The sequence below is a fragment of the Balaenoptera musculus genome, chromosome 20, assembly GCF_009873245.2.
Source record: "Balaenoptera musculus isolate JJ_BM4_2016_0621 chromosome 20, mBalMus1.pri.v3, whole genome shotgun sequence".
Lineage (NCBI taxonomy): Eukaryota > Metazoa > Chordata > Mammalia > Artiodactyla > Balaenopteridae > Balaenoptera > Balaenoptera musculus.
In genome coordinates, this window is record NC_045804.1 from 35,978,626 (window position 1) to 35,995,232 (window position 16,607).

The 16,607-nt window shown below is 32.9% G+C and overlaps 1 protein-coding gene across 6 annotated transcripts in view; it reads left to right on the plus strand.

Annotated features, from left to right (window-relative positions):
- The window catches only part of BRIP1 (BRCA1 interacting protein C-terminal helicase 1), a 194,420-nt gene that overhangs the window by 156,415 nt on the left and 21,398 nt on the right, over positions 1 to 16,607 (plus strand). For 5 of the 6 annotated variants that reach the window (XR_005018013.1, XM_036838330.1, XM_036838329.1 and 2 more), the window contains 2 exons: positions 7,738 to 7,812; positions 10,943 to 11,055. Coding sequence is in view for 5 of the 6 variants with exons in the window: in XM_036838330.1 (XP_036694225.1) it covers positions 7,738 to 7,812; positions 10,943 to 11,055 (188 nt within the window). In the remaining variant the exon portion in view is untranslated. The remainder of the gene's footprint in view (positions 1 to 7,737; positions 7,813 to 10,942; positions 11,056 to 16,607) is intronic. The other variant, XM_036838332.1, reaches the window with a different exon arrangement.

Genomic DNA, 16,607 nt, shown 5'->3' on the forward strand with positions numbered 1-16,607 from the left:
AGTCTCTGTCTTCCAGATTTGGTTTGCTATAAATGTTTACATTTTAGGTTCTGTACCTTGGCTAAAGATAAAACTGTTCTTCTTGAGTGTTTGCTAGACAAATGTGTTTATTTTTCTGAGGCTAAGTTTTCTTAATATTTTTAATTAGTAAGTTTAGCTGATCATTTGTTCTTAGTCTTATTTCCAGGCTTGAACTTTTGTCATAAAGCTTACATACAAGAAAATAAAAGTATATTCTGCCTATATTGATTGCTTTTAGGAAAGCATTTATTACTGAAATCATAATACATATGTATACGAATTGGGACAAATTCCACCGTCTTTCATATGAGGCAGTAGTAAAGAGATGCATTTATAGTTCCAGCTCATATTTATCACACCACTTATTTCTTCAGAAGCTGCTTATGAAACTTGTAAAAAGGCTACTCTTGTACAGACCTATTTAAAGCCAGCACTGTTGGGTTTGACTAAGTGGAAAAAATAATATTCAAAATTGTGACTTAAATTTTTTGTTGACATATACAGTATGATCGTTTTGGTTATTTTATATATACTACTGCTATCATTAGTATACTACTTATACAGTCTCCAATAAAACTGAGTCATTGAAGGACTTAAGGAACTTACTATTTGATCTCAAGCATTTTGTAATGTTAAAATCAGAATCCAAACCCATATAACTTCTGCTTGAATGCTATATGGGTATTTTAACATAATTCCCTAAGTCCCACTTCAGTCTTGATTATCTATCTTTGCTATTCAGGATCTCATCTCTACTTATATCAGGTTAGCCTGTGATGCAGAGATATTTTCAGCTGTCTAGAAACTACCATATTAAGGGTGTTTTTCATTTTGTGTGAATGTTGGACTCCAGTTATGAAAAAAAGTTTTGTGAATCAGTGTAGCATCTGAACCAATGGGTTACAAACACAAGCTGCTACAGGAGTTAAATAGATTATTTAAATGAGTGAGCTAGTTGAGAGTTGGCATGGGCCTTCACTTTGCAACCTCTGATAAAATAGTTTGCCTTCTCCCTGCTGTTCACATACTCCTCCAAAATTACACATACACTAATTTATTGGGGATGGGGAGCAAGTGGTTTAAACTCCTTCCAGAGTGTACAATTAAATATAGCTTTCTATTTTGGGAAAGCCTTGTAAAATGTATTTGAAAAGTAATATTAACTGGTTTAAAAGATCATCTTTCCAAACCACACTTGAGCTTACTTTATGGTGTTTACTTTCTGTCAAAACTTAGAAAAAACATTCACAGTTAACTTCTATAACATAAAATGTCTGTCTCATTAGGCATTAAAGAAGCATTGGTCAACAGGTATAATGCTATTAGACTGTATAGCTAATGTGAATGTGGACATGACCTCCCAAATAGATAGATCAAAGACTAATCTCTTTGACAGTTACAAGATGGCAGAGCTTGCCATGGGCCTTTTGCTGCTGCTCATTGAAACTATTTGTTTGGAAAGCATGCCTGAGAGATGAGAGTCTGTTTATAAGGATGAGCAGGTAAAAGTAAAATGTTGTCTTTTGACATTTCAACTAATCCCTTCTAGCCTTTGGTTTACTTAACATTTAGGCTATTTGCTGGCAGGAGAAACTGGCTTTTTCACATATGCTTTATGTCATTTTAAATTGGGCATTGATTTTCGTACCTGATAATTCCTAAGTGTACAATGAAATAGATTCTGATGTCATTAAAAAGAGGTGTACTGTCTTTCTACCTTTTCCAAACCCTTAGTTTTGCTTTCCCTAATTAAATGTGTTCACCCAAAGACAATTTTTAAATTTATTTTTAAAAATCTGCTTCTTTATATAATAAAATATATTTCAAAGTTAGCCTTTATATATATTTACTTTCAAAAGTTTTTTTTTTTCTTTACTTTTTACCTCAAATAATTTCCCTAGGTAAAATATTGGCAGTATTTTAAAGGCCATTTGGATTGTAAAAATTATTTGAAAATTTGCAAGAAGTTGAAATAATGTAGTCATACATAAAAGTTAATTCATTTTAATGAAAAATAAAAGACCAAGGAGAGAGAATTTTGTTTATTTAATCTAATATTTGCTATATTACCTCTAAATATTTCATTTATAACTAATATTTCCTAAAGCAACTGTTGTCATAGGCAGAGTGATCATCATAAAGTATTTGTTTCAACATGGTACAGTAAATTTTGAAAATCCTTAAGCTATTATGTCTGACAAAGGATAAATGCAAATTTGGGGGAGGGGAAATAATGTTAATATAGAGAAATGCTTAGTTACATTTTGAGAAATAGGTAGGAAATGTATAGTTGGATAGAATTTTTAAGTATTTTTCTAATCTCTAAATATTTTAATATACTTTATTGCTGAATTGTCAGAAATTATTTTTTTAATATTACCTAATATTTCCTATGGTGCCATATTATTCACTATACTACTTTAAAAAGCATATTCTATGACGCTTAAAGGAAAGTTTACTTTATATTCAAGTTATAAAGTTTTAATTTAGAAATTTTACAGGTTCTTTTGAGGGGATATAAAATAAAATGTCTTATATACCAATTTAAAAGCTACTTGTCAGAAGTGTACTTATATATATATATGTCAGAAGGTTAATAGTATTACAGAGTGTTTTGAAGAGATTTTGTTTTCTCTTAAGTAGTTTTACAACTTCTTAAAACTGTAAATTGTTAATTTATCTTGAAAGTCTGAAATTTTTTCAAGAAAATAACTTTATACCTTTGATTAGGCTTATACTACAAAAATATACTATTTAATAAATACTTGCCCAGGAATACCACATAGGGGATCTTTAAAAGCTGACTGACTGAAAAGAACAATTCCTACTGTTTCACATTGGATTAACTAGTTGCTAGGAATTATAGTCAATTTGTGAATTTACAATGCTAGCAGTTTGTTATGTGACTAAATTGTTGTCATTAAATTTGAGAACCATTTTTTATTTTAATTAGATTTTAATACTCATTCCATTTTTAAATAGGAGAAAGCCACAATAGAATTGACTTACCTAAGATCTCACTCAGAGAAGCTGTAGGGTGTCCTGACTCTGGGGTTTTTACTCTTAAGAGAGCAAGCTCTGGAGACAGACAGACTAGATTCAAATCCCAGCTTTACTACTTACATACTGGGTCACCTTCCACATGTTACTTAATTTTTTTAAACTTATTTTTCTGATCTGTAAAATGAGGCAACAGTACCTACTTTTTAAGATTGTTATGAGGATTAAATGAGATAATAACACCTATTAAGCACTGCACTGTGCATGGAATGTTATAGCAGCTAGACAGATATTGTTATCATTTATTATTAAGATCTTTGGTTCCCCACTTTTACAATTTTGACTTTCTGATTAGCTAACTCATTATCAATTTCTATTCTTGGTTTAGAAATTATTTCTTTAACATGGCTTGAGCCAAGTTTATCTTCTTCCTTAAACATACTTTTCTTTTTGTCTTCTCTTGGTGGGTTACTGGATTCCTTCTCTCAGTAGCTGGAAACTTTGGAGTCATTTTTGACTTTTCCCCTTTTAATAAACCCAGATCTACTTTGTCACTTAAGTTTTGTAACTCCACAATGTGTTATGAACTGGGTCTCTTTTCCATTCCCTTTGGCTTTCCAGGTAAGGCCCTCATTACTCTTGTATCAAATTCATAGCATGTCTTCATTTCTCAACTCCTCTTACTTTTATACACTGTAATCAAAGTTAATATTTTAACACTTATATTTACTTGATGGACATTTGTACTCATTCGTTTCTGTTCTTGTAATCTCTTGCTGGGCAGAAAATATTTTCAACTTGTCTTTGTATTCCTAGTGCGTATCACAGATACCTTACACACAGCCAAAACTATAAATATTGAATGGAATTAGTATTTTTTTTAAGTTACCAAAAATTTCTTCTTTTCATTATATCAATTTTTATACTTTAAATGCATATTTTTAATGTTTCTATAGCATTCTTTTTTATTTAGTTTCTTTTTTTTAAGCTTTATTGAGGCATAATTGACTCTGTAGCATTCTTGAGAGCAGCTTAAAACATAACTCCCTTTTTTCATTCAGTTAGTGTATGAAAAATGTGAAATCATAATACATAATTTTCTTTCACTCAAAACTTGCATTTTCTAACACAACATTGTAAATTAACTATACTTCAGTAAAAAAAAAACAAACTCATTTTTTACAGGAGAGCTTTTTACCGGAAAAAGCTCATTAACTTATATATTTGAATAGGTCAATCTGATTTGTGTATACCATACATTCTGACCTTGTATAAAAGTAGTTCACTTTTGAGATGATGTAATTTTAAAGATTTTTATGAAGACCAGATGAAGGCTGGGTATGTGGTACCCTTTGGTGTGACATTTCTTTTAATAGGAATGTAGTTTTATGCCCTGTAATTAATTATGAGTCTTTTTGAAAGGGATATGATTATAATATCAAACTCAAGGACTAGATAGCAGAATTTATTATGATTTCTGTTCCAGAAAAGAAGCAGAAGTTTAATTTAACACAGTCTCTGTGTGTTATTACCTAGATAGAAAATGAACGTAGATTCGGTCACTCGGAAAAGTGAGAAATTCTTGATGTCCTTTAACAGTGGAGCATTTGAGTCAATAAATATTGTATCAAATGCATTAGCACTGTTTCAACTCTGATTTTTAAATTTGTCTAGATCATCACTGACTGCTATTTATTTATTTATTTATTTAATTTTTGGCTGTGTTGGGTCTTCATTGCTGTGCATGGGCTTTCTCTAGTTGCGGCGAGCGGGGGCTACTCATTGCAGTGGCTTCTCTTGTTGCAGAGCACGGGCTCTAAGCACGCGGGCTTCAGTAGTTGTGGCTCATGGGCTCTAGGGCACAGGCTCAGTAGTTGTGGCGCATGGGCTTAGTCACTCTGAGGCATGTGGGATCTTCCCGGACCAGGGCTTGAACATGTGTCCCCTGCATTGGCAGGTGGATTCTTAACCACTGTGCCACCAGGGAAGTCCCTCTGACTGCTTTTTTATGCTTTGATTCTTTTACACCAACCAGTGTCTTTGGTGTGTATGAAGTTATTTTGCTCCAGTTGATGTGTTTCATTATTTCTATTGATCTGTCTTAAGATTTACTGACTAATTCTTCTGCTTTCTCCAATATGCTGTTAAACCCATCCAATGAATTTTTTTTAAGTTATTGCGTTTTTCAGTTGTAGAATTTCTATTTGGGTCTTTTTTGTATTTCCATTTCTCTGCTGAGATTCTCCAAAGTTCAGTCGTTAAACCATATGTTTTTAAGTTATTTAAATATATTTATAACAGCTACTTTAAAGTCTTTGTCTGCTAATTCCAATAGCTGAGCCCTTTCTAGATTGGTTTCTATTGACTGCCTGTTTTTCCTTGATTATGGATCGTCTTTCTAGTAATTTCTATTGTATAGAAATTATACAATACAATTTCTATTGTATAGAAACAAAAATATACTTTTGTTTTTGTAGGCAGTTCAATTAGTAGGTAATCATCTTGAACTTATATGGACACGATTTGACAATATATTAGGGGAGATCTGGGAAAAGCTCAAAGTACAGTCTTTAAATTCTGTTTCCCCTGTGGTTCTTGTTAGAGTTTGGTTTAAGTCTTTTGGGGGGCTAGTTTAAAATTGGTATTGCTCTATATTGTGGTCCTTATTCCTAACATGACACCTGGCCATTTGTATTGTGTGTTTGTGTTTTACTTGATTTTTTATTTAAAATATATATCTTGGCTAAATTTCTATGTCAAAACATATAGATCTATTTCTTTCTATATAATAGCCCAATATTTATCTCAGAATAATTGTAGTATATTTCATTGATCCACTTGATGTACATTTAGGTTGTTTCTTAATTTTCTTCAATACAAAGATGCAATGAATATTCTCGTACATATTATCTATCTGTACTTATTGGAAAATATAGATACATTTGGTAAATATTTGTCAGTATTCTACAGACAAAAACAATGGAAATGTTAAATTCGCATTTCTTGGTTTACTAGTAAAGTTGAGCATCTTTTCATGTGGGTTACCAGCCATTTATCATTCATCTTTGATGACTTGCTTTCTCACAGATTATTTTCTTTTAGTAGTTACATTTTGTCATTGATTGTGTATGAGTTCATTGTATATTAGTTAACAGAACTTTTTCTCCAGGTTTTCATTTGGCTTTCAATGTTATTTATGGTATTTTGAGGCCATGAAAGGTTTTTACTACGGAAATAAGAGGTCCATCTTTCCAAAACCAGGATCAAGGCCAGCAGAAAGTTTGCCACAACACTGTATGGACCTCTTTTTTTTTCCCCTCCCAATTTCTTTGAGATATAATTGACAAATAAAAATTCCATATATTTAAGGTGTAAAATGTGGTGACTTAATATATATTGTAAAATTACTGTAATCAGGTTAATTAACACAACCATCACCTCACATAGTTACCGTTTTTTCAGCGTATGATGAGAACACTTAAGGTCTTAGCATATTTCAAGTATACAATACATTACTGTTGAGTATAGTCACCATGCTATACATTCAAATCCCAGAACTTACTCATCTTATAACCAAAAGTCACTGATAATTTATACTCTTTAACCAGTATCTCCCCATTTCCTCCACCCCTCACCTACTGCCAACCACCGTTGTACTCTTGGGTTCAATGTGTTTAACAGTTTTAAATGCCACGTATAAGTGAGGTCATGGCTGTGTTTCTCTGTCTGGCTTATTTCACTTAGTATAATATACTCCAGATTCATCCATGTGGTTGCAAATGGCAGGATTTCCTTTTTATGCCTGAATGATATTCCATTATATATACGCATGCGTGTGTGTGTGTGTATGTGTATATATATTTTACATTTTCTTTACCCATTCATTCATTCATCAGTAATACAGGTTGTTTTCATATATTGCCAATGTGAAGAATGTTGCAATGAACATAAAACTACACACATCTCTTCAAGACAGTGATTTTATTTCTTTTAGATATATACCCAGCAGTGGGATTGCTGGATTATATGGTAGTTCTATTTTTAATTCTTTGGGGAACGTCCATACCATTTTCCATAATGGCTATACCAATTTACGTTCCCACCAACAGTGTATAAGTGTTCCTTTTACTCCATACCCTTGCGGACACTTGTCATCTCTTGTCTTTTTGATAATAGCCATCCTAACAAGTATTAGGTGATATCTCATTGTTGTTTTAATTTGCATTTCCCTGATGATTAGTGATGTTAAACACCTTTTCATATACCCATTGGCCATTTGTATGTCTTCTTTGAAAAAATGTCTATTCAGGACTTCTGCTCATTTTTTAATCAGGTTTTCTTTTATTTTTTCCTTTTTTTTTTTTTGTGGGGTGGGGTGTTGGTTTTGCATGAGTTCCTTATATAGTTTGGATCTAAACCTCTTATCACGTTATGGTTCTCCTGTTCCATAGGTTGTCTTTTCATTTTGTTGATTGTTTCTTTTTCTGTGCAGAAGTGTTTTAGTTTAATGTAATCCCACTTGTTTATTTTTGCTTTTGTTGCCTGTGCTTTTGGTGTCATATCCAAAAAAATCATTGCTGAGACCAAGGAACTTTTTCCTGTTTTCTTCTAGGAGTGTTATGGTCTCAGAGCATACATTTAAATCTTTAATTCATTTAGAGTTGATTTTTATATATGGTATAAGATAAGAATCCAGTTTCATTCTTTGGCATGCAGATATCCAGTTTTCCCACCACCATTCCTAAAGAGACTATCTTTCCCCATTGTCTGTTCTTGGTGCCCTTGTCGAAGGTAAGTTAACCATATATGCATGGGTTTATTTCTGAATTCTCTCTTCTGTTCCATTGGCCTGAGTGTCTGATTTTATGCCAGTACCGTACTGTTTTGATTACTAAAGTTTTATAATATAGTTTGAAATCAGGAAATGTGTTGCCTCCAGCTTTGTTCTTCCTTCTTAACATTGCTCTGGCTATTCAGGATCTTTTGTGGTTCCATACAAATTTTAGAATTCTTTTTTCTATTTCTGTAAAAAATGTCACTTGGATTTTGATAGAGGTTTTACTGGATCTGTAGATCACTTTGGGTAATAAGGGCATTTTAACAATACTAATTATTCCAATCCATAAACAGGATCTTTCCTGTTTTATTTGTGTTTCTTCAATTTCTTTCATCAGTGTTTTTTAGTTTTTAGTGTAAAGATTTTTCACCTCCTTAGTTAAATTTATTCTAAAGTATTTTATTCTTTTTGATGCTATCGTAAATGGGATTGTTTTCCTAATTTCTTGGATAGTTTGTTGTTAGTGTGTAGGAACACAACTGATTTTTGTATCCTGCAACGTTACTGAATTCATTTATTAGTTCTAAGAGTTTTTTGGTGGCTCTTTAGGCTTTTCTACATATAAGATCATGTATCTGCAAACAAACAATTTTAGTTCTTCTTCTCTGTTTTGGATGCCTTTTATTACTTTTTCTTGCCTAATTGCTCTGGCTAAGACTTTTAATACCTTGTTGAATAGAAGTGGTAAGAGTGGGCATCTCTGTCTCATTCTTGACCTTAGAGGAAAAGCTTTTAGCTCTTCACTATTAAGTGTGATGTTTCTGTGGGCTTGTCTATATGGCCTTTAGTATATGGAGGTATGTTTCCTCTATGCCTAATTTTTGAGAATTTTTATCACGAAAGGATGTTGAATTTTGTCAAGTGCTTTTTCTGCATCTATTGAGATAATATGATTTTTATCCTTCATTTTGTTATAGTGGTGTATCACATTTATTGATTTATGTATGTTGAACCAATGTGTATTTCAGGGATAAATCCCACTTGATCGTGGTGTATGATCCTTTTACTGTGCTGTTGAATTCAGTTTTGTTGTTGTTGTTGTTACTGAGGATTTTTGCCACTATGTTTATCAGGATATTGGCCTGTAATTTTCTCTTTTTAAAGTCCCTACATGGCTTTGTTATGAGAATAACGCTGACCTCTTAAAACGAGTTTGGAAGTGTTCCCTCCTCTTCAGTATTTCAGAAGCATTTGAGAAGAACTGGTGTCAATTCTTCCTTAAATGCTTAGTAGAATTTCAGTCTCACCAATGAAATTATCTGGTCCTGAGCTTTTCTTTGTTTGGGAGGTTTTTGATTACTGCTTTAATGTCATTACTTGTTATAGGTCTGTTCAGATATTTTATATCTTTATGATTATTCTTGGTAGGTTGATTGTTTCTAGGAATTTATCCATTTCTTCTAAGTTATCCATTTTTTTCACATATAATTGTTCATAGTAGTCTCTTAGGATTCATTGTATTTCTGTAGTATCAGCTGTAATCTATGCTTTCATTTGTAATTTTATTTGAGTCCTTTTTTTGCTTAATTAATTAGCAAAAGTTTATCAGTTTTATTTATCTTTAAAAAAACAACTCTTAGTTTCATTGATTTTTTTTTTTTGTCATTTTTTCTGGTCTGTTTCATATATTTTTGCTCTCATCTTAGTAGTTTCCTTCCTTCTGCTGCTTGTTCTTTTTTCTAGTTTCTTAAGATGTAAAGTTATGTTGTTTATCTGAAATCTTTGTTTTTTCTTAATGTAGGCATTTTTTGCTATAAACTTCTCTCTTAGAACTGCCCTTGTTACATCCCATAGTTTTGGTTTGTTGTGTTTCCATTTTCATTTGTATTGAGATACTTTTTTAAAAATATTTATTTATTTTATTTTTGGCTGCGTCGGGTCTTAGTTGTGGCACATGGGATCTTCCTTGTGGCATGTGGGATCTTTCATTGCAGCATGCGGTCTCTCATTGCGGCACTCGTGCTTCTCTCTCTAGTTGCAGTGCGTGGGCTCCAGAGCACATGGGCTCTGTAGTTGCAGCATGAGCTCTCTAGTTGCGGGCGCATACTCAGTAGTTGCAGCATGGGGGCTTAGTTGCCCTGTGGCATGTGGGATCTTAGTTCCCCAACCAGGTATCGAACCCGTGTCACCTGCATTGGAAGGCGAATTCTCAACCACTGGACCACCAGGGATGTCCCTCAAGATACTATTTGATTTCTCTCTTGATTTCTTCTTTGACCCATTGGTTGTTCGGGTGCATGTTCTTTAATTTCCATGTATTTGTGAATATTTCAATTTTCCTCATGTTATTAATTTCTAATTTCTTACCATTGTGGTTGGAAAAGATACTTGATGTAATTTCAGTCTTAAATTTCTTAAGACTTATTTTGTGGCCCAACATATAATCTATCTTGGAGAATGTTCCATGTGCACTTGAGAAGAGAAGAATGTGTATTCTATGCTGTAGATTTAAACCAAATCATAACAATAATTAACATTAAATGTAAATGGTCTAAACATCCCAATTAAAAAACAGAGATTATCAGGCTGGATAAACATAAAATAATGAACTATTGATGTATGTTTCAACATGAATGAATTCCAAAATCATTATGCTAAATGAAAAAAGACAGACACAAATGATTACATACTGTATAATAACATTTACATAGAATTCTAAAAAAGGCAAAACAGAAAGTAGACCATTGGTTGACCGGGTCAGCAATAAAGGAAATTGAAGAGGGATAGGAAGGAGTTTTTAGGTAGTGAAAATATTCTAAATTATGATTGTGGTGGTGGTTACATGACTATACATTTATTAAAATTTATCTACATGTACATTGAAAGTTTATGATTTTTGTCATATATAAATTATTTCTCAATAAAACTGATTGACATCACACAGCTAATTAATTAAGTTCATGTAGGCATTTAGGAAATGTAAAGATGAATAGAAATGTTTTAAATGAACTGAAAAAAGTTTAGTACTGAAAAACAAATCTTTCTACCCTAATTAAATGATACTCAAAATGTTAGAAGTTAATGAGTTTTTAAATGAGCTTTAATTATCTACTATATTTTTTTTTAATTTTTTTAAATTATTAGGTTGAACTAAAGCGACAATATAATGACCAGCATTCAAAATTAAGAGGTCTTTTACCAGGTCGTCAATGGTATGAAATTCAAGCATACAGGGCCTTAAACCAGGCCCTAGGTAGGTAAGTGGAGTGAAATTTAATGTAATATTACTGTAATATTATCTCTGACCAGGACTATATGTAGAGCTAGTCTTGCTACTTTATTCCTTATAATAAATTTGATGGAATTTTATTTCACTAGAACCCTGGGAACTGGTATATTTTCAGTGATAGATGTCAGAAGTGAAAGTTGAAAGAGTCAATGGAATAAATGAAACCCAAAATAAAACTCGATATTTGCTAAAGTTTAAAGATTTATGATTGGTCAGTGAGTGTACAACAGAGTGCTCAGTAAATGTTTATAGAAGCTCACCACCAAACAATAAAATTTTATCTTGTGAACATCAGAACCTAAATGATGATTTTATGGGTAAAAAGCAAACCATTTAAGAAGAGTTAAAACAAACTGTGTTCATGCTACTAAAGAATTCACACCAACTAACAGTAATATTTAATTATAATACTCTTTTTTCTAAAGATTCTGGTCCATTAAGATTTGTGCTTTGTGGAACTAGTTTTTAAATCACCATTTTATACCATAATTTCACAGGACATCAACACTTTAAATTTATAAACACTATAATTATTAGATTATTTATAATCGAATTTAACATTTTATGTTCTCTATTTGTGAAATTATAATTAGTTTAACCATATAATAATTTTTTTCCTGTGAAGCTGTACAAATAAAATTCAGATAATTCAAATAGAAGAACACAGGTTAAGAGTAAAATCATGAAAATATGGCCATTTGACAGGTTTTCAGTTCAGCCAGAAGACCCACAGCTAACCATTATCTGCCCTAACCAATCTAGAAGTTGGACTTTTCTCAAGTGTCTTGTTTACTCACATTAGCTCATTTAAACATAAGCAGACCAGCTTGCATTTGAGTTCAGATTTACATATGCTGATGACATGACTGCGACAGCTGGATTTAAGTCCTAGAACACATCACCCACTCCCCTCCCCATCATTTCAGAATGATATTCTGCAGTTGTTTCTCTTCAAACTGAATGATTCAGTTCTCTGTTTAACCTACTGCCCTTCTCTGCCTAGAAATCCCACTGGTACTTGGCATCAGGTTTCACTGGAAATTGTTCTTGAAGCATTTCATCTACTTACTTTGTCTCTCCCTGTTGATTGACCTGTTTGTTTTATTTTAATATTCAGCAAATAGTTTCTAGGGGAGCCTGAATATTTGTTTTAAAATTCTTGCCTTTTAGTTCATTAGGCTTAATTTCAGGAAAATAAATATTTTTACCTCAGTTGATTATTTTTTCTCTTAATGCCTTGAATTTTAAGAAACCATTTGAAGCAAAAGTACATTTGTATCCTATTTTGTCATTTATAAACCTTTTCTACATATATTAAACAGGTTGTGAAAGACGAAATTTCTTGTCTAATGTCACATAGCTACTAAATGCACCTTCATGTCTTGACACCACCTACATTTAAAACCTTAAGACTTGCTTTTTCATCCTTATGCCTACCTGTATCCAGTAAAATTCTCACTATTAAATATAAACATCTCACTATTAAACTGTTAAATGTACCATATCCGTTCATTATTCTTTGCCTTGGCATACAAGTTACCATACAATTCATTTGGCAAGTTTACCAATCAAAACCTAGTTGAAAAGGTCATGTCCTTTATGAAGACTTTTTATTTCTCCAACTAGAGTTATTTACTCCTTAGGAAACCCATAGCACTTTATACTTATCTCTATTATAGCATATATCTCATTGTATTGGAGTAGCCTGTTTATCTGTCTCCTTCCCTAAACATGTATTAGACATTTTTACCTTCTCAGCAACCAACTGTGCCTCATCTTGGGACATAGATGCACAATAAATACTTGTTGAATTAGTGAAAAATGCCAGGTTCAGTGCTTTTCCAGCTATACCATATTGGCCAGAGAGCTTCTAGAGCTTCAAAACATACTTTTCAAGAATTTCAGAAAAAGCATGTGTTTATAATATTGATGTAGAATACTATAGTTTCAGTGTTTTATTAATTAAAAAGTGGATAGCCCAACTGTTATTGTACTGATTTTCAGGGAAACAGTATCAACAAGTAGCAACTTATTCCAAAGAAATATCCACTAAAAAAAATCAAGTGAATGTTTTACATCATTTGATAAAACTCATAATGTGTATTGATTGACATAAAAGGTGCTTATACTAATGCACTGTTCTTATAAGGGATATGTCTAGAAGGACTAAAGTAAGCAGAAACAAATTGAGTTTAAAAAAATGTTATCTTTTTTTAAGCCCACATGGGACTATTAGAGTATTTGAAGTAATGTAAGTCCATAAAATGTAATAACAGCTTTCAGGAATGTACCAGGTGGTTTTGTGACCAGGTTACAACTGCACTATAAGTTTCCTAAAGGGTCTGCTTTACTAAAGTATAATCTTTGTCTCAAGTGGGCATAATTCATTTGAGCAAGGCAGTATGAAAACAATGGAAAAAAGAGAAGGTGAAACCTTTTTCTCTGAACTGTTTTGTTAACTTAAATGCTTTTCTGCCATAGAACACTTTAAACATAAACCAAAATAGAATAGCACCCTGACTTTGCATTGATTTTCAACACTGTTATATAATATTGGCAATATACATCTTCCTATCCTGCCCAATTTTATGGTTGTTCTGATGCCTCGGAACCTATGGATTACTTTAAAATATCACACAAGAACGTCATATAAAATTTAGATTTTTAATGTCCCTATGGAATAATCAAACCTTTATGTTAATTTTCACCCCCTCTCAAAATCCCATGATAGTTAAGGAATAAAAATGTCAAACCTATAAAGTTGAAAAGAGTGGGAGAAGAGACAATGACAGATGAGCTGTCAATAAATTTTGAACACTGGAAAACAGATAATAATTGAATGACTTAGCAGGCAAGAGAAAGCTGAAATTTAAATCTGTAATCATGAAAGCTAACAAGATCTTCCAGATTCAAGCATGGAAAAGCTTAGGACTTGGGGATACTCTAAAGTGTTGGTTAAAGTACTGTTAAACTAAAGAGGATTGGTTACAAGTTAGTATATGTAGTAGTTAGACAGTCCCCTCCCCCACCCAGGTTTACTCTCTGGATAGAATGAACTAGAGCATCTATATATTCTTTAACTACAGTTACAGCTAAGGATGTGTTAAAGATGGGGGTTAAGAAAAGTCTACCTACTGAATGTGAGAGCTCCATTCTCTTTTTCTTCTCAGCTCTGAGTAGGCTGACAATCAATCTTATATCTTCACGGCAAGAAAGTACAGTGTTCCTGTCTAAGAAAACTGACCACCCCATGAATAAGGGCCTACAGATAGTAACAAAGTGGCCCTGTTCCTACCTTACTGCAAAGCCTCCCAGCCTATAAGTCCCACCCATGTACACAAAGCTACCAATCAGCACTTTAGTGCCTTACTCTTAAATAAGTGCATGGAGTCTTCACCAGATATTCAAAGAATGTCTGTAATATGAAAAACAGAGACCAAAACAATAACAACAAAACAAAAGCAGGGTGGAAGAACTTGTAGAAAACAGAAACAGTGCAATAGAAAAGAAGTTGGCAAAGTTTTTCTGTAAAGGGCCAGACAAGTACATATTTTATGTTTTTCAGGCCACATACAGTCTGCATCCACATTCTTCTTTGTTTTTTCTTTAACCTTTAAAATGTAAATACCATTCCTAGATTGCAGGCTATACAAAAACATGATATGGACCAGATTTTTCCTGTGGACTATAGTTTGCCAACTGTTGGATAGAAGAAAACTTTAAAAAAATTTTATCAGTAATACCCATAGGGGGAGGTAAGATATTGCCTCCATAAAACAAGAACAGAAAATAAGTAAAAGCTCCTAGACATTAATATGGTAGCAACAAATTTTAAATGCAGAATTGGGCTTAGGAGAGAAAATTGAAATTTCCCACATCCAAAAATCATAGAGAAAGAAAATGGGAAAGAATAACTAGAAAATTAGAGGATCAGTATGCAGGAAACAACTTCTGATAAATAGGAGCTCCATATGAAGAGACTAGAGAAAATAGAGAAAGAAACATGTCAAAGAAATAATTCAAGAAAAATGCTCAGAATTGAAGGACATAGTTTCCTGATGAAAGCATCCACTCAAGCACCAGTAAATGGGGAAAAGCTACAAAGCTCCTCACTATGCAGTTTCAAAGTACCCAAAGTAAAGAAAGGGTCCTGAAACCTTCCAGAGAGAAAAAGATAACTCTCATACAAAAGATATAGAATCAGTATTGAAACAGACTTCTTAAAAGCAACACTAGAAGCTGAAAGACAGTTGAAAATTATCTTCAATTATTTGAGGGAAATTTTTGACTTGCAATCTAAGTTCTTAGCAACCCAAATGATCAATAAACTGTAAGACAGACTAAAGCCTTCAGTATTCAGTATTAAAGGACCTAAAACATTTGCTTCAAATGCACACTTTCTCAGGATCCAACATAAAGTTATTCTCCAACAAAGAAGAGAAAATTCAGAAAGAGGAATACCAAGGATGCAGGAAACCGGAGTTCCAACCCAGAAAAGTGAAATTCCCAAAACAACCAAGAAAGAAAGCTCTGGGATGAATCTGTGCAGCAGTCCCATAGTAGTTAGTCTAGATTGGTTTTTGAGGATGGAAGGTTTTGCCCATATTGAGAAAAATTCTTACAGCTGTGACAAAGTGGGAATTAATTAATGATAGAAACATAGAAAATTAAGCAAAAAAGGAGAGAAGGGAGAGTTAGTAACTCCAAGGCAGACAAAAACGTCTTGTATGGGAAAGGACATGTAATCATAGTGGATCATGTAATTCACCTTTAAATGGTAATCCACTGAATATTGATTTACAAAAGAATTGTGATATAATGCTGCTAGAAGAATGTAGAGGTAGTGAAGTTATCAATTATATGAGATAAACATCTTCTGTAGGAAGAGTCAGTAAATGATTTCTAATGGTTAAAAACCAGGAAATAGTAGTAGTATAAATGTTATTTAGAAATATGGAGGCAAATGACCACAAGAACTATAAAATATTTTCAATTAATTGTTTCTGAGATTGGGAATTGGAGATGTGGTGTGGGTAGGCAAAAGAAAATTCTGTTTTTATTAAAACTATTATACTATTTGACTTTTAACCTATGCTTGTGTATTTGATTAAAAATTAAAATTTACAAGCTAAAATTAACTTTTTAAAGAGTATGGAGATTGGTTCAAGATGGCGGAGTAGAAGGACGTGCTTTCATTTTTTCGAGGACACCGGAATCACAACTAACTGCTGAACAATCATCGACAGGAAGACACTGGAACTCACCAAAAAAGATACCCCACATGCAAAGACAAAGAAGAGGCTGCAGTGAGACGGTAGGAGGGGCGCTATCACAATAAAATCAAATCCCATAACTGCTGGGTGGGTGACTCACAAACTGGAGAACACTTATACCACAGAAGTCCACCCACTGGAGTGAAGGTTCTGAGCCACACGTCAGACTTCCCAACCTGGGGGCCTGGCAATGGATGGAGGAATTCCTAGAGAATCAGACTTTGAAAACTAGCGGGATTTGATTGCA